Genomic DNA, 21,949 nt, shown 5'->3' with positions numbered 1-21,949 from the left:
ATTGGGGCTCTCGTGATTTTTGTGATTTATTGTGTTTTTTTAGCTAAAAATACTACACGAGTTGTGACTTAAATGTGTTATAACACACACACTTTTAACGTAACAATCATGCATATCAAGATTGTGTCGGAATAGAGAAAATACAAGTTTCTCACTTTTATAAACCAATTGTGTTTATCTAGATAAATATTTTGCCTTGATATTTAAGTTTTTACAATTTATAATTTAAAAAAAAAAAAAACTAATTAATGTACTTGTGCAGCTGAGCAAAAAAAAAAACCCTTTTTGACGTCATTTTGTTACTTATAGCAAGACTCCATCAAATAAGGGAAACCTTATTAGGACTCCCCTAATTTCTCCATTAAAGTTATTTGGTCCTTTAAAGCAAGATTCACACACAATTCTGTTGTTCTTCTAATAATGGAGGAGGGAAAACTCACCTACCTTTTTAGATCGATGGAAAACAAAAATGAAGGTTTGTAAGGTTAAAGGATGGAGGAGGTAGTTATAATTAATTTTAATTGTCAGATTTAATTAAAAAAAAGTAGCCTCATTTATTAATGCAATGACTATTTTTACCCCTTATGACTATCAAGATGAGAAATGCTCATTGGAAGAAGTATTAGCCTAGTGCAAGTTTGTGTTAACAATATAATTCTACATATCTTATTATCTATGTCCTGAGTGAATTGTAATGTGTATGATCCAATCATATATAAGTTTATGTTACCAAATTATATTATTAATATAGTGGTAAAAATGATATCAAAACCCAATAGAGGAAACCTAAGGATAAAAAATTTTGTACCCGTCCCTAATAAAAGAACAATGCTCAACAATGGCATGTCACCCATATCTATAACCATTAATCCATTATAAAACATGCAAAAGAATTACTGTAGCTGGTGAATAGTACTTTGTGGTGCTATTACAGCCTTGCCCCCAACATTAATAAATTGCCCATTCTGCCCCTTATTCCTACTGTTTGTTGCCTGCTGTTTACTTGGCCTTCACTCCCTCACCGACTTCCTCAGTAGTTCCTTAATCCCCCTCTGTATTTTTATCTCAGAAGGAAAAAGGGGAAACAAGGAGAGAGAAACTTAGAGAGAGAAACTTTAGCAACTCAAGACCAACGATGGTGCTTCGATTGTTCTCAGCGTTTCGATTTTTCGACTCTGAGGTTGTGGAAGACGATTTTCCGATCGTTACATTTATCAGGTTCGATCTCGTTTCTCTTTCTCGATTTAGTTTCAAATTTTTGGGCTTTGCTTGTTCGATTTGTCGTGGATTTTTTTGCATATATGTTCCTGTTGTTTTCGAATTTTTCGGGTTGAATCTTTGTGGGTGTATTTGTGCGAAATCGTTTCGTTTTTAATGGGGTTTATTTGATCGATTTGTTTTCGATTTTTTGCGTTTATTTGTTTGATTGATTTTCGATTTTTAAAGGATTATTTGTTCTATTTATTTTCGTTTTTTGGGTTGAATTTTAGTGCCTTCTTCGATTGTGTGGTGGTTTTTTTGGGTTGAATTTGAGTGATTTATCTTTTTTTAGGTTAATTTTTTATATTGTTAGTAGCATTATTGTCTGATTTGTAACAGAATTGTTGATCTCCAGGTACAATTCTATCTCTCCTTTATCTTCCTTGTTCAAATTGGTTCAATTTTTATCTAACCTTTAATATGAACGTTGACTGTTTTTTTGTTTTTTTTTTTGGTTTATTTCTCCTCTTTTTTTTTTTTCCTTTCTTTTCTCATCCTCCAGTTTCTCTGTTTTCTTTCTAAAATAGGCGGAAGGAGTAAGACAGAGCAAGGTTTGGTGGATTCGAGTTTGAGGTGAAGAAACTCATATATTATTGTATGGTCGATTTGTTATTTAAATATTTAATTTCTAGAATGTAATGATTTATTTATGATCTGTGTGCTGTGATTTGTGTGTTGTTGTTGATGTTTGTTTGTGTTTTGTGGAATTGATGGAATTTTAATTTGATTGATTGAGAAACAAGCTCAGTTGATATTAGGCTATTTTTTTGGTCAAATCTAAAGTGTTTTTAGTAGATTGGTAAATAAATTGGTGAGAGTTATGAGCTCCAACTATTGGAAAAGTCGAGAACCCTCATCGTTACCATCCTGGAAACAAAAAGCATTAATGTGAAAGATCTGAGTTTAGTGTGATTATGCCTAATTTATAATTGTAATAGGATTGAATTAATGATGCTTGAGTTTAATTAGATTTCTCGCTTATAGTCAATAGTATTGTTAAATAGTGGCCTGTGTCTGAATATGGGTAAAAATTTTCTATTTATTTTATTACCTCTTGTTCTGCGTAGTTTGCGGTATTAGGTGGTTTGTATAGAGCAAGGCCGAACGCGTCGTCGCCTGAGAGTACCCCTGTGGAGTATGAGGTTCATATGGTGGAAAAGAAGGTGGTTGGCGAGGAGGGGAAGTCAGAACAGCAAGGTTAAGGCGATGGAAGACCGTGTTTTAAGAATGTTTTCGAGGTTGTGAGGGAAATTCAGGTGCAATTTGAGAGGCCTGCCACTTCTGGGGGTGAGATTGCTAAGGTGCTGGAGGTGGGTAAACTTTGGCATCAAAGAAAGAATGCAGCTTACCAGGGGTTAGGAGATTGCATTTTACATCAATTTGTTGTGTTTGTGAGTTATTTTTGTTTCTTGATTGCTTAAACTGTTTGATTGTTACCAGGGGATAGGATTATTAATTTATTTTAATCCTGTAAGATTTTTTGTTTTACTGATTATAGTTGCTTGTTTTATCTACTTGAATGTGCTTAATGGCTTAATATCTTGTAATTTTCTTGTAGGAACATGGAGATGACTTTGCTGCAAGGGATGTGAGACAGGTGAAATCCTATTTCGTGTTATGTGCCTCTTGTGCTTTGATTTTGTTCAGGGGTTATATATTATGGTAATTGGCTATTGAAGGAAGCTTTTATGCGTAAACTATAATTCTTTTCGTGTTTCTAATTTTACTTGTGTTGTGCTTCTCTCCCTTGCTTTTGCATGTGCATGTGGTGGTAGCATGGCAAAGATCCTATTTTGCTAAGCTGTTGTAAACTTGTAATTATGTACAGACTTTAATTTGTACTTTATGCTTTTTGGTTTTAGGGTCAATGTAGATTGTTTTAACAATGATGCTTACACTTGTTGCTTTACAAGGTTTATTTATTTTTTGGTTCAATTGAAGAGGGAGACATGAATTGTCTTGTCTTTAATTTTGAGTATATCCTAGCAGATATTGGTTATTTGGTTGTAAGTAATTAATACTCTCTACGCGTTAGATTACTTATAAATCAAGTGCATGCTAGCCAAAAATGGATTGTGCATGCTAGCCAAATTACTTACTCATCTGCTTGAGCTTGCTATTATGCTTGACTGCTTGCTGTATCGTACTAGCTAGCTTGATTTTTTACCTTGCCAACTCAATGAGATGATGTACGTGATTATTAGTATTGTTCATCAAATACAAAGACTATTTGCATGCAATGAAGCATTTGTATCCTATTTCCCTGCATCATGTATAGTAGAGAATCGTTTCTGAATCTGTCGGATCTTTACTGTAAGGTGTATAGTCAGATTGGAGTTAAAGTAACTTCAATCCATTTGGGAATGGATTGCACCCACTACTTATTGGTATATTAGCAGATGATTTGTCAGAATTTTTTTTTTAGTTTCATAGGTATGAGACACATTATTCCCTTTTTTTCCCTTTTCTACATTTTAGTGTCTTATGGGGTAAGATGGATCTTATGATTTTTGCAATGAAATTTTTCTGTCATCTTCTGAGAAGTTGTGTAGTAGAGGGGTGAGATTGAACTGTTGATGTTGGTAAGATAAGTGAGTTTGATTTTCACTACTTGTAGTTTGATTGGGTTATCATTGAGGTGTTGATAAGACAATCTTATTGCCAGTGTTCAGTGTTCTGCCACTGTATGCCTTTTTTGGGCAACTTTGGACTCAATTTACACATCTCTTTACAGTTCCATAGTGCATCAGCACCATGGCTTCACCTTGTTTGAATTTGATTTTCCTGTTTAGTACTCTCACCATCCCTTTATCTTTGCAATGATTTGATTTTTGTTAGTCTAAATTATATTTCGTATGATCTTGCAATTTTGAAGAATACCATCATTATTATCTTAAAAATGGTTTCAAAATTTTGTCTATTTTGTAGTTTCCTCTTAAGCCTCTAAGAATGAAATGTCCATATATTGATTGTCCGTCGTAGTTTTGTACTTGTTAGGTGTCTGAGAGTTCAATAGTGTAATTATGTCTCAATCAAGAATAACAATTTAACATTTACATTGATGATGCTTTTTTAATGTTGTTCTAGACTGTTTCGGAAGGATTTAATTGAGCTTCTTTGCTGGCGTCTTTGATATGATTTTTTTGTTAACCTGAATCTCACCATCATCAAATTAAGTTAATATTATATTGATGGTGCAGGTATTGAAACAAATACGGAAGGAGGTCCTCAAAGATTGTAAGATAGTATTCAGTAGAGTTATTCCAACAAAATATCAAGCTGCAAACCACCATCTGTGGAAGATGGCTGAACAGTTAGGAGCAAAGTGCTCCACTGAAGTTGATTCCTCCGTTACACATGTTGGGGAGAGTAAGGCTAGGGGAGAGGGAGCAAATACAACCTATTAATTTTCACAGCCTTTTAGAGGATGGAACAAGGACAAGAAAGATTAGGAAACAAGAGTGAGAGAAAGAGTTTAGGTCAATAAAAGAAGGAATGAGTGAGAGAGGAGCAAGTCGACCAATAACTTTCAAATCCATAGAAAAAGATTAATTAAGACAAGGCAAGGGGAAAAGAAAAGGAAAAAGAGAGAATGACAATATAGGGCAACAAAGAAATGAAAAGGTTGGACTTGTTCCTCTATCACTTGCTTCTTACCACCCTTTTCAAAATATCCTCTTTTTCCACTCATTTCCAATTTACTATACTATTCGAAACTAATAAGACACTTTGTAGAAAACGAGTGAGTAGTTATACTCTACTTAATACTTTAGAGATACATATTTAATTAATTACCAAATTCTAGATAACTTTTATTAAAATTGTTTTTCCATAGATATTTCTCCATAGCAACCTTATCACTACTCCTTATTACTATTTGCTATTACAAAATCCGAATATAGCCACGAATATCATAAAAACCAAACACAACTTAACCACGAATTTTATTTATCTTGCCGTCAGGGAGGGGGGCACGGAAGAGAGAGAGAGAGAGAGAGAGAGAGAGAGAGACGATCACTCAATAAGTGCAAATTTGTGCTAAAAGAGGAGAGCGTATCCTAAAAGAGGAGAGACCTTTCTAAGAGTGGAGAGAACGGCTGGAAGAGAGAGAGAGAGAGAGAGAGAGGGTAGGCTTAGAGAGGAGATATGGAAGAGAGAGAGAGAGTGAGAGTCATTCAATAAGTGCAATTAAGTGCTAAGAGAGGAGAGAGCATCCTAGGAGAGGAGATACGGAAGAGAGAGAGAGAGAGGAGCCAAGAAAGATAAAAGGGTCGGGGGGATCGATTATAAACTTTAGTGCTAGCTACAGTTTTCAATAGAAAAACAACATTATACACATAGTCACTCGAAATTTTTTTAATCTTACAAGTCTCACTAACAACAATATAATTCTTTCATATCTTTTACATTTAATCCATTTTACATAACCTTAACCTTTAATATTGCATTTTTTTTTATTACTACTCATTATTATCACAATCATTTTAATACAGAGCTATTTGAAAATTATTTAAGTAATAAGAAATTGTATTGTGTTTTAAAATATATAATGGCGTTCTAGATTACCTCACTTTTAATAATTGTTTATTCATAGATATATGTCCATAGCAACTTTTTCACTACTTATTACTACCTACAAATTCATGTATCCTTGCTATTACAAAACCCGAACACAACTGCGAATATCACAAAAAAATGAACACAAACACGAATTGTACTTATCTTGCCGTCGGGGGGCACGCGCAACGCGCGTGCTCCAACGACTAGTTAAGTAAATAATAACTTGCCATGTCGACCATAAAAGCAAAAATCCAATTTGAAAGTTTGTATTTATAATCCAAACCAAACTGTAAAATAAATTATCTTATAACACATTTTTAAAAGGAAAATTTGATAGAATTATCCCAATTTTGCTCGATTCGCTCAAAATAATTCCAACTTTTTGACGAACTTTAATATGGATTTGCTTTTAATGGTCTCCGGTGACCAGTAACCTGATGAATAGGTAATTTTTTTTAAAAAAAAATTATTGGTCAAAAATAAGTTTAATTTATATTTTTAATTTAAGTTATTGATTTAATTATTAAATACCGTCCTCGAATATCTAATTAACATCCGCAAAATAAAATAAAATTACGTATTTATCCTTATAATAACGACTATAAAAATAATTAATTTTACCTCAATTTCACACTTCTACTGTACACAAAACTTTTTACCGTTTTCTCTAGTGGTCAACGGCCACTAACGCTCATCGAACAACCACCTCAACCACCGTGAGTTTCAAAATCAAACAAATTTTTTAAATTTTGCAAAATCAAATTCGTTAGATCTTATGGACAACGACGAAATACCAGAAACATAACCTTAGACGCTCGCCAAAGGCTCGTCGAACCGTACGGAATCGGTACATCGCGATAATTCTTTTAAAAAAATTCGAAACCTAAGAAACACCTAGAATTTTCGAATACCTTAGGCTGAAACGCCTAGTTTTTTCGAAGCATCCTGGCTATTCTAAAAAACTAGGCGTTTCAGCCTAGGATATTCTAAAAAACTAGGCGTTTCACCTCAAACGCCCAGATTTTTCATACAACCACACAGTTGTTCGCACGAACTAGGTGTTTGAACCTAGGACGTGCGAAAAATCTAGGCGTTTGCCTCGAATTCAGAAAATAAAAAAAACAAACATTTTCTCCGTCGGTGACCGACTTCCCTTTGTCCTTACTCGTCATTACCGCGGCTGTGTAGATCGTGAAACCGGAGGTAAGGAGTTGGTGGTTAAAAGAGGAGGAGGAGGTGGTGGTGGTGGTGGTAGTGGTGGTTGGTATGAAGAGGTGGTAGTGGTGGGTAATATGAAGAGGGGGGTAAATTGAGGGGGTCATTTTTTTTATTAAAAAAGGGTAAACTTGTAATTTTAGTTTATTTTGCGGGCGTTAGTTAAATATTCGAGGACGACGTTTAGCTTTTCATTTAATTAATTAACTTAAAAAAAATTATTTAAAAAAAAAACACCACAAATGCAACCACCGCCGCCCCAGCCGAGCCTGACCCTCACCTCCGACGGCCGGTGTTTTGTTGACTCCCTGGATGGCCGGCGCCTATTCCGCTGGCTTGATTCCCCCCTCCCCCCGCCGGCGAAGCTCACCCAACTCCTCTCCCCTTCCCGTTGGTTTTCTGGGTTGTTTAAGGCAGGCATCTCGTTGGGGTTTCTGGGTATTCTGGAGTCTGATTTAAGGTTTTGGGGGCCGGTGAATAGGGATCGAGGGTCGTTCCGAGGAGAGAAGGGCGTTTATGTGGTGGATCGGGGAGGGGAAAATGGGAGGAGGGCGACGCGTGGGGTGGGGGAATTGGCGAAGTAGGGGCTGTCTGCGCCGGAGAGTTTCGCCAGCCGGGGAGTAGGCCAGGCGCCGGCAGCAGAGACGGGGGTCAGGGGTTGGTGGCTGGCTGGTGGAGGGTTTTTTCATTTTTATAAAATTCTTTTAAATTTTTTTAATTTTTTTTTTACATTTTAGTTAATTTTTAATTTAATTATTTTATTTTTTTAATTTCTAATTTATTTTAACCAATCACGTCATGTCACGTGTTACGTGATTTGTTATAACAAGTTTTATGACCGATTGGGACCATTAAAAACAAATTCACATTAAAGTTTGCATTATTAAAAAATAATCAAAAGTTGGGATTATTTTGAACGAATCGAGCAAAGTTGGGATTATTGCTGTCAATTTTTCCTTTTTAAAAATACAACCTAAACTTGTTACATACAAAGTTTATATATTATGACTTTCATGCACATTACTCACATGCTAACTTAACCATGTTGTTTGTAAACTATGAACCCTGTCCTCTTTTGAAATACCTATAATTTCTCAACAGTGAGAAATAACTCAATTGGTTAAAGCTCAATCTTAGATCGATTCTCATCTATAAATAACAACAACAACAAACAAACTAAAAAAAAAAAACCCTAAACAGCTCAAAGGCCCAAACCAATCTAAACACACAGCCCAAATCCTAAAACCCTAAAAATAAACCCTAATTTCTTCATCCTCATTCCTCAATGACTCAACCCTATAACACTCCGCCCTTCTCCTTCCGCAATCACCAGCTTCCTAGTCTCTCTCCTCCATTTCCTCCCCTAAAAATGGCGACCCTTCACTTTTTCACTTCTACTTCTCATATCGCCAAATCCAACGCCGACTACCCGAAGAAGAAGGTAACTAATGCTCCGCAGTTTTCATCTAGAATGTTTTTGAATCTTCCCCATTTCCCCGTTTTCATATGAATTTATTGGGTTTTTGTAATTGATATAGTTTGGCCTTTAATGATGATCAAAACAATACTTTCGTTCTTCCGAGATTTTTTCATGCGGAAAACTATTGGAGACCTGAACTGAAGAGGCCTTTTTTTTGTATTAATTTGATGTAAAATGCTTTTTTTTTTTTTTTTTTTTTTAAGACATGTCGTATTATCTAAAATGTGCTTAGGGAATAAATGATTACTGGGCAGATATCTAAAATGAGGAGGTTGTAGTTTGTTGATTGTTGCAAAATATTAGTAGAATTTCTGTTTGTCTTATTAGGTTTCGGCTGCTTTTATGATTGTTTTGGGTCGAACTTGAACAACATTTTTTAGAAATTAATAGAATAAGAAAGTAAAATATGTGGGCTTTCTGAATGATTCCCACCCTACAATTGAATTCATAGGAATTAGACTATCGGAAATCTGTATTTGCTGGGATTTTGAAATTAATTAACTTTGGCCTCTAATGATGATCAAAACAATACTTTTGTTCTTCCGAGATAGGGCCTGTTCTGTTCGACTTAATTTCAGTTCAGTTCCTAATTTCCTTCTATCATAAACTATTCATTTCAGCTCTATTCATTTTGTTCAGCCCTAATCAGTTCAGTTGTTTCAGTAAACCGGAACAGGCCCATATTCTCAGGCGGAAAAACTATTGGAGACCTGAACTGAAGAGGCTTTTTTTTTTTTTTTTTTTTTTTCTTTTTTGGTGTGTGTGTGTGTGATTATATGTTAAAATTTCTGCATATTGTTTAGAATGTGCCAAGATATGAATATGGTTTTGAGATTACTGGATTGAAACCCCAAATATGCCGGTGATGATTAGTGTGCCAATATCATTATTTGTACTTTAAAATTTCATTTGTTTGAGGGCATAAGTGGGGGATAATTGTAGTGCTTGGATTTTATTAAGAAGAATGTCTAATATCCTTCTGTTTTCTTTTGATGTATTTATTGCTTTTGTAATTGGTGTGAATATCTTTTATGTCAAAGCAAAAGGAGACATGAAATAAGAAGGTTGAAGTATGTTTTTGCAAAATAAAAATTTGATTGCTGTAGACATGTGGTATGTACTCCTAGTTAGGTTTCGTCTGTTCTGTTATTGTATGATTATTTTGGGCTGAAATTGTATTGCATGGAGTTTGTATGGTACATTAAAAGATGTGTACAATTGCTAAATGCTAGCCTCTAATGATGATCAAAACATTACTTTCGTTCTTCCGAGATTTATTATGCGGAATCTATATGGAGACCTGAACTGAAGAGGCATTAGTAGTAGTTTTTTTTTTTACTGGATTTGTAGTTTGTAATATTATTCAAACTTTCATCATCATGGGTATGGGTGGTAATTACCATTAGAGTTATGAATTGGGCTTAACATAAAAATATGTAGTTTTAAGGCAAGGGAAAAACTTTCTGATACTGTTTTACTTGTATGTTGGAATATTTTCTGGATACGAACTGTGAGCTGATCTAAATATTGGAATATGGAAATATAGTTGGATTTATTTTTGGTTTTCTGTTGGACTTATGAGTGGAGAGCTTTTTGTGATTTATGTGCTTGTAGTAGATTATAGTGTAGTGGAAGAAACATGTGCCAATCAATATTAGTAGCCTCTAATGATAATGAAAACACAACTTTCGTTTTTCTGAGAAACTCATGTGGAAACTATATGGAGACCTGAACTGAAGAGGCTTTAGTAACTTTTGTTGATTGGTTTAATCTTTATATTGACTGTGATCTTGAAGTGCATGATGGTGTTAAGGTTAATTAAGATATTTTGCTGCATGAGAGTGGTGAACTTGTCAATATATAGATATGGATTTTTTTTTTATTTGTCAATTGAGCGAAATGCAAATAAGGAAGGAAAGGCAGGAACTCTGTAATTGAATTAAGTGTCTCCAATGATGATGAAAAGTTAAGTTCTGATATCTTCCCTGTGGAAAAAAATTGGAGACCTGAACTGAGGAGACTTCAGTCTATTTATCTTAGCAATAGGAAGTGGGGATAGATTGGTAGGTAATAAGGTATTATGTGCAAAGGGGGAATGCATTCGAATTGCGGGCAGGGAGGGGAGGTTGATGGTTTTTAATCGTGTGAAGTTGTGAGGAAAGCTTTTGTTTTGTTTTTGTTGTTAGCCTGTGCCAAGGACTAAGGAGGCTTTAGTAGTTCTCTTTATTAGTAGTTGATATTGTTTCAATCCAAGTGACATCTTGCTGATATGAACGGAATGGTATGAATGGCTGTTTCCGAAGCTGAGAATTTTTAAGTTATGTTGCCTCTGGTGATGTTAAAAATATGACCTTTTATCTCCTGAGATTTTCCATGTTGATAAAGTATATGGTAACTGAAGAGGCAACGGACGAACAGTAAATAGTCTTGATACAATGAATTATTGCAGTGCGTATTTGCAGGTGAATGGGGTCATTGGCTAAAAGAGAGTGTCAAGAGGTTTTGCTAGGATGGTTCACATTCAGCGTGTATCAGTAGAAGATTTGCCTCTTTACCAATATTACCATCAGTAGTATGGTTTGTAATGTTAGCAAGTGCTTTGAGGAAATGAGTTGTCTCCTCAAGCGCAGACTTGCGGAGTTATTTCGGCCTCCTATCTTCATCCCAGATGGTTTCTCTGGTGATTATTGAAGTTGAAGTGGATCTTCTTCCTTACAAAGTTACTTGCGAGTCATTTAAAGCTCTTCCTATGGAATGTAAAGCTGTAGGTAGTTGGTATTGGTACCTTACGCTTGCCTGTCTTAAAATACAGATAGGTCTGGGAAAGGGTACAGGTTTGGGATTACAACAATTGAACTTCTTGTATATAATGAAGGTCAAAATGTATTAAATTGAGAAACAATTGAATAATACTTCTTGTTTGCTTTTTTTTATTTGATTTTGATATCTTTTTATCATCAACTCGACAACAGTTGAACTTCTTGTACGAAGTATATAAGAATATTGAATAATTTGAGTGGAAGGTTCACTTCCCAACATTTTTAGTTTGACGTTGAAGATAATCATGAAAATTAGATATTTGAAAATTCTATGGTCAAGGCTCTATAATACGAGTATCAAACTCAATGAATAAGCAATACGGAGTAATATATTTTTCTGCTTTGTCAAACCATAAAGCTTTTTATTCCATCCAATTACGTCAATCACATTTTAGGACCTTTAATTATTCCGTAAAAGTTACTCCCTCCGTTCCACAATGATGTTCCTGTTTTGAATCTTCTAGTTTGATTCGTCTTGGTGAGTAAATTATTAATATCTAACTTTTATAATTTTTGCTAGTGTGAGATTAAAGATATTTGCGGTCAAAGATGGGTAAAATTTTGCATCGGTTTGCAAAATAGGAACATCATTATGAAACGGAGGGAGTATACTATATCTGAAATTATTGACCTTTTTATGAATGTATCTATTTTCTAAAATAGGTAGGAAAAAAAAAGGGAACAAAACCGTCTTTATTTGTGTATGTTAGAAATTAGATCCTAGGTTTAAATCCTCTCACCTTCATTTGTAATCGACTATCTTTGTTTTTTTTTTTTAATAAATTAAAGCATTATTTGAATTTTGCACTATTTAGGGGGTAATGTCATCATTGAATGCTTTGTTGGTTAAAATTTTAATGTTTAAATAAGGTCATGAGATCAAATCTTGTTCTAAGTATTCTTCGGAAAAAAAAAAAAAAAATCTTTTTAAAACATCAATTTCGTAAAATATAAAATTTTGCAAAAGATAGGACCTTTACAAATAAATTTGGTTAATTTATTGTAATTGATCAATGTTTTCCTAATAACTTAATTAGCAATATGCATGTTTTTTGCTGAGCTTATATTAGTGGTCATACTTATTACAGTGTGTAAGACATTCTTTCTTAAATTACAAAAATTATTGCCACATCATCACCAAGTGGCAAATCGTAATTGGTTCATCCGACGTGGATCTCTTTTAGACAATTCAACCCCCAAAAAAAAAAAATTGCTAACCTACGCTAACATGCACCCCTTTTACCTCTAATCCTACACCCCAACCATCATCAACCTTCAAACACTCTCCCACACTTTCGTCACATCAAATCAAATCTCTGCAACCCGAATTTTCTCTCTCCTAATAAACAATGGCGGTTCGGGCCTCGATGACCCGGTTTCCAATGGAACCGGATGAGCAGGAGTCGTCGGGACTACCATGGGGTGTTACAGTTTCGCCGTTTTCCGGCAGAGATGAGAACGGAATTTCACCGTCGATGGGATCCGACGGTGAGAATTTGCCGAGGTGTGAGAATTGTTGGGCTTACTTCAATTCTTATTGCGAGCTTGATCAATGGGCTTGGACTTGCTCTCTCTGTGGTACTCTTAATGGGCTTTCGGCCCACTCCATTGCCAAGTACTCTCACCCTCAATCTTGCCCTGAGATGTCTTCGTCTTTCATTGATCTTGAATTGCCCTGTAAGTTGCAATTTTGTAATTATTTGATTAATTAATTTTGTTGGTAATTGCATTTCATTGTTAAATTAGAGGGGTTATTGATTATTAATTAATTAGGTTGAAAAATTGGAGTGACGTTGAATTTATAATTTTATAGTGCATGGTTTCTGTATGATTAGTGAGAAATGAAGCATTAAAATTACAACTTTTGATGTTGGATGGCTTGTTGTTAGTGAATTTTTTGGTAATTGAACATAATTGTTAAATTAGAGACATTATTAATCAATTAGGTAAAATTGGAGTGAAATTAAATTAATTTGTAATAATTTATTTTTTTGGTTTGATTAGTTAGAAATGCAGCATTAAGGTTACAACATTTGATGTTGCATGACTTGTTAGTGAAAGGGACTTTAATTTGATTGTTTTGGAAGTTATGAATATTTTGATTGATGTAAATTATACCATTAAAGAAAAACTGACGAGATAGAGGTGTACTCGCAGAATTGTGGTTGCCAATTAGCTTAGTTGTTTAAATTCGTGGGATGTGGTATAAAAAATCAAATCTTGTCTATGTCAGTACACTTTTAAGCTCTCTATACACTCAATATGTACGGGAAATGATTTTGGCACACCCCTATGTGAGAGCACAGTTTTCTATGCTCTTCTCACATAGGGGTGTGCCAAAATCAATTAAGGGTGTGCCAAAATCAATTTCCAATATGTACTGTTATTGTTGAAATATCAGACTCCCTGTACCTTCAATACAGCTTAACTTTAGAAAACTTGAGTAAAATGACTTCTCTCAAACAGAATTTTACTATGTTTTTAGGGTTCAAGCTTTTGAAGTATGTGCTCTAAACTGAGAATTCACATGTTTAATACATAGTATGATGCTTGCAATAGTGTCTGATTTTAATGTTTGAGGTGGTCAAAATGGTGTGTGAATTTTAGCATATCACAGTGTAGTATTTTAATTTGTTTCTGAGAAAATGGTATGAAGGGTTTTGATTAGGCAGTTGATTCTGCTGTTTGGGTTTGCAATTTTGCATGTTTGATGGAATTGCTATAAATTTTGAGCTTATAAGGAACTTTTAATTGTTAGGTTTGGTGAAAGGAACTTGATATAATTCCGAATGTATTGTTTGAATAATTTGAATTCAGCTCCAGAAGTTTGATTTCTGATGTATTGAGGTCGTTGCATTTATGATTTCAGCGGAAGGATATGAAGGTGAATCAATGCAAGCTCGCCCAGTTTATGTGGCAGCAGTTGACCTGTCTTGTAAGTACCCCTCGGCTTACCTCCTTTAATTTAAATTATTTTCAAATCGTATGCCATTTCAATGAAGAGCCATGAGTAAACTAGAGGAGCTTTGCTTGATATAGTCACTTTAGTTTATCTTCTTTTAATACAAAGTAGTTGAATGTGTTAGAATGTTATTTTTCTCTCTTCTTAGCACAGGTTATCTATTAGATTATCTTATGAAGTGTAACTTGTAAGAGCTGTGATAGAAATGGATTCTCATAGATATAGGGGAATTTGCGAACCATTAGTGATACATTGGATATTCTTAGAATTTTTTTTCTAACAATGGCCATTGATATTTATGGTAGTGATTTAAACAAGGTGATTAAAAAGTTGTAATATTGTAACTAGTTTATAACAGATGTATTTGGATTTTATTTTTGATATCATTGGAGTTCTAATCAAAGTTGATAAAGGCTCAAGCAATAAGTTAAATGGCGCTTATCAACAGATTTGGAGTCAGATAGTTGATTGTGTTCATATACTGAACTATGAACCTGTTTAGACACATTGTATGAAAGACTACCTTGTGTGTGTGTGCATGCGCTGTTTAGCATACATACTGCTGTTTGACAATTATAATTGAAAATTTTAAAGCTGGTAGATACTTGGATGTATTCATCTTCTTCTCTTCTCCATGGAAGTTGGCAAAGTTAGCTGACTTCTCCTTCCTTTTGCAGCTTCCGAAGAGTTTCTGGACCTTATCAAGAGTGCATTACTGGCTGCTTTGGAAGGTTAGTTTGCAGTAACTACAGTGCGCTTCTTTACTTCTGCTGATCTATGATTAATATATCAAAATTCTGTACAGCACTTCCTGCTGGAGCACTCTTTGGGCTTGCTGTGTTCAGCCTCAAATTAGGGTTGTATGATGTGCAAGGCCCTGTTCCACTTGTGAAGAATGTTTTCATCCCACCTGATGCAGATGGCACAATACAAATAGGGCTGGAAGATGTCATGCCCTTGTTTTCATTTTTAGCCCCAGTATGTCTTCAAGTAGTTATTGCTGAATTATTTTGTTTAGTGGAAAGTAACCACTTTTGTCTTCTAACCTTGAAAATTCTATATGACTGTGTACCCTAAGTCTTGGACCCTCCTATCATTACCTAGGTGGAGACTTGTAAAGAGCGGATTGCATCTGCCATCGAAACTCTTAAACCAATGTCATCATGGGAACAATCAGCAGCTGCTAGTCAAGCTCTTGATGGTGTACTACTAGGTGGCCGAGGTTTTGGAGCTGCAATGGAGGCCCTTTTTAATTACCTTGGATCAGAATATGGAACCACATTTGCATTAGGTATTCCTGCTTCAAGTTGTAGGGTGGTTTTATGAGCCCTGGTTCTACAGTTGTTTGTGCAGTCTTCTCTCTATGATTGAAAAATTACTGAAGTCTTTTTATCTTATCTAACAATTTCACAGCAAGGGTTTTTGCTTTCCTGTCTGGTGTTCCTGATTTTGGAGCTGGGCAACTAGATACAAGACGGTATGGCGAGCAATATGCTAGTAAACGAGAGGATGCTGACCGTGCTTTACTTCCTGAGCAGACCTCATTTTACAAGGAACTGGTAAGTCATATTTAATTGATTATTTCATAGTTATCTATGACTAGGTATGTAAGAGTTGTCATATATTTCACAGGCTGCTGTCGCTGTTCAAGCAGGTGTTTGTGTGGACTTATTTGCTGTTACAAATGAGTATACAGATTTGGCATCCCTGAAGTTCCTAAGCATTGAAAGTGGTGGGTCCCTGTTTCTGTATCCAAATACTGAAGATACTACGCTTCCTCAGGACATGTGAGTAACCAAATATTCTCAAAAGCACATTATAGTTTTTTATTCGGTTGATGGATCTCACTAATTTACTATATTGTGCCATATTATAAGTACTATATATTTATATTCTTATGTTAATAAAATTCCTTCAAGTCTGATTGATTTCTTTAATGACCTTTCAGGTATCGGATGTTAAGTCGTCCATATGCTTTCAATTGTGTACTACGATTGAGAACATCTTCTGAATTCAAAGTTGGCCACTCTGTGAGTTGGTGCTACCTATATTATCTAGTCATTTGATATTCAGTTTTTGTTTCTGAGTTGCTAATTTTGTGACCACAAGTTTTTTTTTAATAATTAATTTTATATATTTTGTTTATGCAGTATGGCCACTTTTTCCCTGATCCAGAATATGAAAATGTTCAGCACATAATTTGTTGTGATTCTTATGCAACCTATGCATATGACTTTGAATTTTCTAAAGTTGAAGGCTTTTCAAGGTACTTTTCAGCTTGCTGCCAACTGTATTTGGTTCATAAAATTAAAGTCTTCAACTAATTCAAAACCAATGTCTCTGTAAACTTTCTTAGCCAATATATCGTGGAGAGAATTTTGATTGGTGTATCCACTACAAAAAATAATTTGTAACATGTCTGCAATTCTGTTCAAAATAATGACGTCATACCTGCAAATCTTGGTTACAGGATGACCTTCTAATTTGATTGAGGCTTCTAATTTGATTGAGGCTTCTTTGTCAATTGTTGTCTAATTTGCTGCTAGTTCTGTGGGTGCATTTTACATTGTTGTTTCTTACTCTATATTTGATGACCGAATTGACTTTTGTGTCTGCTTAATGTCATTGTTTTTAAGTTAAATCTTTGTTAACCAATCTTTCTTCATGAGTCAGCTTATTGCTCTGAAGTCTGCACTTCTATGATTTCATTTTGAAATTAAGCTCTCTTCTGTGTTCTTTGACAGACATGCCTCAGAACCTCCTATGCTACAAATTGCTTTCCAGTACTCTGTGGTTGTACCTCCTGAGGAGCTTTCAGGTTCAGGATTGAGTTCTGCTAGTAGGTACGGTTGAGACAACTGTACTTCAGAATGATTTTCTTGCTTTTCATTTTGTGCTCTTTAATTGCATCTTGTTACTGGGTTTGAGGTGTCATAATTACTTGAACTGCAAGTGTTGTTAACTCTCTTCCCCTCTCCCTCCGGGTTGCGATATGGAAACTGGTTGACCTTCTTGAAAGCTTGGCTCCCATTCATCTAACGCAAGCGCCCAACTCATTTTTTTTTTTACAGATAAGAACCTAGAAATTTGAATCAGATACTTGAACCCCAAATTAAAATCTGGTTTGTTAAATTCCTTATGCCCATAGATTGGCCTTGCTTGTCTATGTAATTGGTTTCTTTGAAGAAATGATTGACAATACCAGACTTGAATTTCTGATATTACATCTCTTTTAATTGATAATTTGCCTAAACCATCCTAAGTACAAGTCTGTTTAAGACACCCTCTCCAGTGCAGCATTTCTAAGAAAACTCTTTGTAGCTCTGCCTCTAGTTCCATCATAATGGTCTTGGGCTACTCCCGTCCACTTCAGTTGCCATTAATACTTGATGTCATATTGTTTTGCTTCATTTATTTCTAATTACAAAGTATGAATTAGTATAATCCCCTATATCCTCACCCATCAGTAGCCTTTCACCCCCTGCCACTTTCCTCTCTGATGACACCACTGATCAGACTACTCCAAGTGGGCCTTGTTAGGCTGTCAGCAACTGTACTTTTCATTTTTCTCCTTTGTTCATGAGGGTTACATTAGGAGGAGAATCTTCTGCTAAAGATGTCTGTTATGTACTTATGTTTGTATGGTCATGCCTTTGCTAAGTTTGCTTAGCTGTCTAAGCATTTCCCTCTTTCTCACCATGTGAATATCATCTGCAGGCCCAAATTTTCAATCAAACGGCGGATAAGAATTAGAACTTTACAGTATGGAACTGCTCGTAACATTAATGAGCTTTATGACAGTGTTGATTCTGAGGTGGTTCTTTCAATTCTGGTTCACAAGGTATCTCTTTCCTTCTCTTGTCTTGTCATTTATATGTACATTTTTATTCCAAAGGTAATTCCAGTAATTCTTAGAACCTTATATAATGTAGGTCATTCAAGCTTCTCTGGAAAAAGGTGTTCGAGAGGGTAGAATGCTGCTTCATGATTGGCTAGTAATTCTTACAGCGCAATACAATGATGCCCTTAAACTCGTCCAGTATGGGACAGGAACTTCTAGTGCTGTTCAACAAATTGATGTTGCATTTGCACAATGCCCTCTGTTGCAGCCTTTGCCTCGCTTGATCTTTGCTTTGCTTAGAAGTCCTCTGCTTCGTCTGCATGAGGAGGGGGTTCATCCTGATTACCGGATATTCTTGCAATGTCTCTTCAGGTATTTGGTGCACTATTGATTTGACTATGAATGATTAATTTTTTGCCACTAAAATATAGTGTTATACGAATATCAGTTTTGGAAGTTGGAACTTTTGGACCCTGGCATAGTTTCATGATTATACATAATCTGTAGTCTCTTCCAGACTTCCATTACCAATCCTTTTGAGTAGGGCTCATTTGTACACAAACTTACCAATGTGATAATAATATTATAAACCCTCTTTTTGACCCTTGATCTGAACACTCACTCTAGGACTCTCAACCTAAATACTTAGTTCAGTTTAGCAATTTAAATATTTGTGAAGTAGTTCACAACCGACTAAATAATCCATTTTACTGTCTGGTAGGTTAGTTGAAAGACTGAAATAATCCATTTTACTGTCTGGTAGTATTTTATTTAATATAATTGCGTGTATCAAGCACAAGAGAAACAATTGTAATTGGCCAACCTTTTTTTTTTTTTTTTTTTTTGGGGGGGGGGGGGGGTACTATTGCTAATTGCTATGACAACATTAGTTAGTTGGGACTTGGGGAGAGCTAGTTAGAATTGAGGGAGGGAAGAAAATCAGAAAAAAGTCTGCATATAGAGGAGGTTATTGAGAAGGAAGATAATAACAAATTCGTAGACCACTTTACTTTTATTTGCCTGTAGTTGCAATAGCCCAGCCTCTCGAAGGACGTGGATTGCAAACCCCAGTTGATGATTCAAATACATCATATTCATTTATTCATATTACTATCAACTATTGTCTTTCCTCCAATTCTCCATCTCCCCCACCCCCTTATTTCTATATTTCTAATTTTCTTTTTTAACCCAAAGATGTGTTTGCCCAAGTTCTTTTTGGCAGCTGTCCCAATCCCCTTTATATTTGGCAGTTCAACTGAGAACTTAACGTTTTATTTGTCTACTAATGCAGTGCCTTGGACCCAAGTTCTCTTCATCGTGCTGTATATCCTGTGTTGACCTCATATACAACTCCAGATAAACAAGCATATCCACGCCATTCCCTGAGCCGTGCTGCGTTAATAACCAGTGGTAGTCCAATATTTCTCCTGGATGCATTTACGACACTGATTGTGTTTTATTCCTCAACTGCTGATCCTGGATTGCCTTTCCCACCACCTCATGACTGTAAGCATTGTCCTGAAGATATATGCTTTTTTCATACTTCTGCAAATGCTATGAGTTCTTATTGTTATTTCATTGTTCTCTCAGGCTTACTAAGGACAACTATAAACAAATTGAAACAAGAGAGAAGTATTACACCAAAACTCTTATTTATCCGGGGAGGGCAGGATGATGCCACAGCTTTTGAGAACTATCTCATTGAAGAACAAGATGTTGAGGGGTCTGGCTTCACTAGTGTCATGGGATTTGTTTCCTTTTTGGAGGATATAAACCGTAGTGTGTTGGAGTATATGAAGTAGATCAGATATAAGAATAGGTGTGCCACACTATTTATACTTTGCAGAGAAAAGCAACTTTCAACCGTGAAGTCTATGGAAATAAAGGCTTTGAAGAGGAAAAAGACTGATACGATCAAGGTCAGCCAAGCTGGTAATTTACTTTTAAGAACTTAGTCCCTAGTTGAAAGTTCGTTTTAGAGAGATCAATTTGCAAGGGCACCACTACTAGATAAGATCAATTTTCATACATGGAGAGGTTTGAAGCATGAAGAAGTGTATTTGAATGTTGAAAAGCAGGTTTAGACAGATTAAACTTTTTTGTTCGCGGCAATCTTCCTTATTTACATTTGTGAGCTTGACTTATTATGTAGAACAAAATGATTTATTTATTTTTGTTCTTGGATAAATGTACATTGTTATTAGCATTTGTTCTGAGCCTTTAATGCATACTACTCGTCTGCATTTTTTAAAATTAATCATTTTGTTTTCAAGTATCGTTAAGAATGACACTGCCCTCTTGCAGTGTATATACATATGAAAACCCAACCTACCCGTTCTGCCCTTGACGAGCTTTGAACTCGAGACCTCAAGTCAGCCTTAAGTTGGCGAGGGGAATCTCTAACCAGTAACCACCCCATCTTTTAAAGAAAAACAAATACCTTTCCATCATTTTTTGAAAGTTTTCTGAGATGCTTAGTTAGTTAAAGATATAACTATGTAATCACGTGATTTGGCTCAAGTCTTTTTATACTAGTTTTGTAAAATGAGAAAGGAACCCAAACTTAACTTTCAACAACATAAAATATAAATTTATATACTTTAGTGGTTTATTGCAGAATATCCAAATCAATTCTATTTGATTGATTACAAGAAAACGAATTAGATTGGTGCACCACTTAGCTTAAACCAACAGAAATATTGGAAAAAGTAGTTTGTTTTGTTAGAAGATGCCAAACGTTGAAGATTGAAGAAGAAAGTTTTTTTGGATTTTGACAAGCTAAGAGTATTGCCAAGAAAAAAAGAGAATTTGATCCCATTTCATTTCTTTTGAAAAATTCACCAAAGTTACAATTTTAGTGGCTTAGTTTGAAATGCTTACAACAATCTTTCCTCTATTTTCCACACTTGATAGTTGGTTCCCACTCCAGGGATGAATTAGCATAGATTCCCCTTCAATCATTAACCTCTTAAGTCTCGCTTTTCGATTAGTTTATCCCGAAAATCAACCTATAATAACAGCCTTGCATAAGTAATACCTTGAAGCAAGCAATACTACCTGTGTTTTTATCAATAAACACTTGAGTTAGTCGCATCATTAAACACTTGTGTTAGTCATTTTCATGGATAAGAATGGTTTTGAGTCTGAACAACAGCAGAGTTGCTGTGAAAAGCTCTTCATTGCTATTCGAAAACCTTCTCCTTTCATCCGACCCACTCGTTTTATCTCCCCTGTCACTCTAAGGGATCGTTGTGTTCGAGTCCCTAGAGTTGATAATGTCACCACTGAAACCCCTCCAAATGTTATTATGACAACCACAAATCTTAACGATCGTTGTCCTAGAATCTCCAAGCAAACTGTGACACCACCAGCAGCTGATAGCAGGAAACAAGCTGCAAATAAGGTTGCAGTTATTCAAGATCATAAAAGAAACCATTCACGTGTTTCCTCGCCAACCAACAATCTACCCAAGCCACCAAAGACAACTATGCTTCCGATACACGGCCGTGAAGATACAATTCCAGTTATTCCTCATGCAAATGGGGCAAAGTCCTACATAGCAGAGAGTATTAATGGTATGTCCTCTGAATATATCGATCGTACATGGCAAAAGATTAGAAGCCCCACAAATGTGGGTGCACGGGATAGTTTTAATGATCGAGTTAATGACTATATAAATCGCACTAAGGACAAGTTCCATACCTCACCTTCCTTCAACGTGGGATCTGAAGGTAAACAGAAGCGACTCAAGTAGCTTTTGACAGCTTTATCAGGGGGCTGACAAGAACTGAAATACTACTGCATTTTGTATT

At 35.4% G+C, this 21,949-nt stretch overlaps 1 protein-coding gene, 2 long non-coding RNA genes, 4 other non-coding genes and 1 pseudogene across 7 annotated transcripts; all 8 read left to right on the top strand.

Annotated features, from left to right (window-relative positions):
- The first annotated feature begins 1,013 nt into the window (after window positions 1-1,013).
- On the top strand, window positions 1,014-5,098 carry LOC145569952 (uncharacterized). The gene is made up of 4 exons (XR_014096357.1): window positions 1,014-1,218; window positions 1,788-1,833; window positions 2,819-2,857; window positions 4,461-5,098. It is a non-coding gene; the product is annotated as an uncharacterized LOC145569952 (long non-coding RNA).
- A 2,393-nt stretch (window positions 5,099-7,491) lies between these two features.
- LOC145569951 (uncharacterized) lies at window positions 7,492-11,476 on the top strand. The gene is made up of 2 exons (XR_014096356.1): window positions 7,492-8,476; window positions 10,965-11,476. It is a non-coding gene; the product is annotated as an uncharacterized LOC145569951 (long non-coding RNA).
- On the top strand, window positions 8,578-8,662 carry LOC145573575 (small nucleolar RNA Z159/U59). The gene has a single exon (XR_014097561.1). It is a non-coding gene; the product is annotated as a small nucleolar RNA Z159/U59 (small nucleolar RNA).
- On the top strand, window positions 9,747-9,830 carry LOC145573573 (small nucleolar RNA Z159/U59). The gene has a single exon (XR_014097559.1). It is a non-coding gene; the product is annotated as a small nucleolar RNA Z159/U59 (small nucleolar RNA).
- Window positions 10,176-10,258, top strand: LOC145573574 (small nucleolar RNA Z159/U59). The gene has a single exon (XR_014097560.1). It is a non-coding gene; the product is annotated as a small nucleolar RNA Z159/U59 (small nucleolar RNA).
- LOC145573576 (small nucleolar RNA Z159/U59) lies at window positions 10,461-10,536 on the top strand (annotated as a pseudogene).
- LOC145573578 (small nucleolar RNA Z159/U59) lies at window positions 10,841-10,920 on the top strand. The gene has a single exon (XR_014097562.1). It is a non-coding gene; the product is annotated as a small nucleolar RNA Z159/U59 (small nucleolar RNA).
- Window positions 11,477-12,608: 1,132 nt separating the features above from the next.
- Window positions 12,609-20,361, top strand: LOC145571484 (protein transport protein SEC23 D-like). The gene is made up of 14 exons (XM_081630518.1): window positions 12,609-13,011; window positions 14,204-14,269; window positions 14,974-15,027; window positions 15,102-15,274; window positions 15,401-15,587; window positions 15,710-15,855; window positions 15,929-16,083; window positions 16,245-16,326; window positions 16,447-16,562; window positions 17,041-17,139; window positions 18,014-18,137; window positions 18,229-18,509; window positions 19,429-19,643; window positions 19,728-20,361. Exons 1-14 carry the CDS (start codon window positions 12,684-12,686, stop codon window positions 19,937-19,939), a joined length of 2,238 nt encoding a protein of 745 aa, XP_081486644.1. The 5' UTR covers window positions 12,609-12,683; the 3' UTR covers window positions 19,940-20,361.
- The last annotated feature ends 1,588 nt before the right edge of the window (window positions 20,362-21,949 follow it).

The sequence above is a fragment of the Chenopodium album genome, chromosome 12 (genome assembly GCF_948465745.1).
Source record: "Chenopodium album chromosome 12, dcCheAlbu1.1, whole genome shotgun sequence".
Taxonomy (NCBI): Eukaryota; Viridiplantae; Streptophyta; class Magnoliopsida; order Caryophyllales; family Amaranthaceae; genus Chenopodium; species Chenopodium album.
This window is presented reverse-complemented; position numbering and strand designations above follow the sequence as displayed.

Bases quoted from the DNA above. Each gene is read 5' to 3' on its own strand.
- LOC145571484 (XM_081630518.1), top strand. From the start codon at position 12,684: ATGGCGGTTCGGGCCTCGATGACCCGGTTTCCAATGGAACCGGATGAG. The intron at 18,510-19,428 runs GTATTTGGTGCA...CTACTAATGCAG, and splicing joins TTCTTGCAATGTCTCTTCAG to TGCCTTGGACCCAAGTTCTC. The intron at 19,644-19,727 runs GTAAGCATTGTC...TTGTTCTCTCAG, and splicing joins TTTCCCACCACCTCATGACT to GCTTACTAAGGACAACTATA.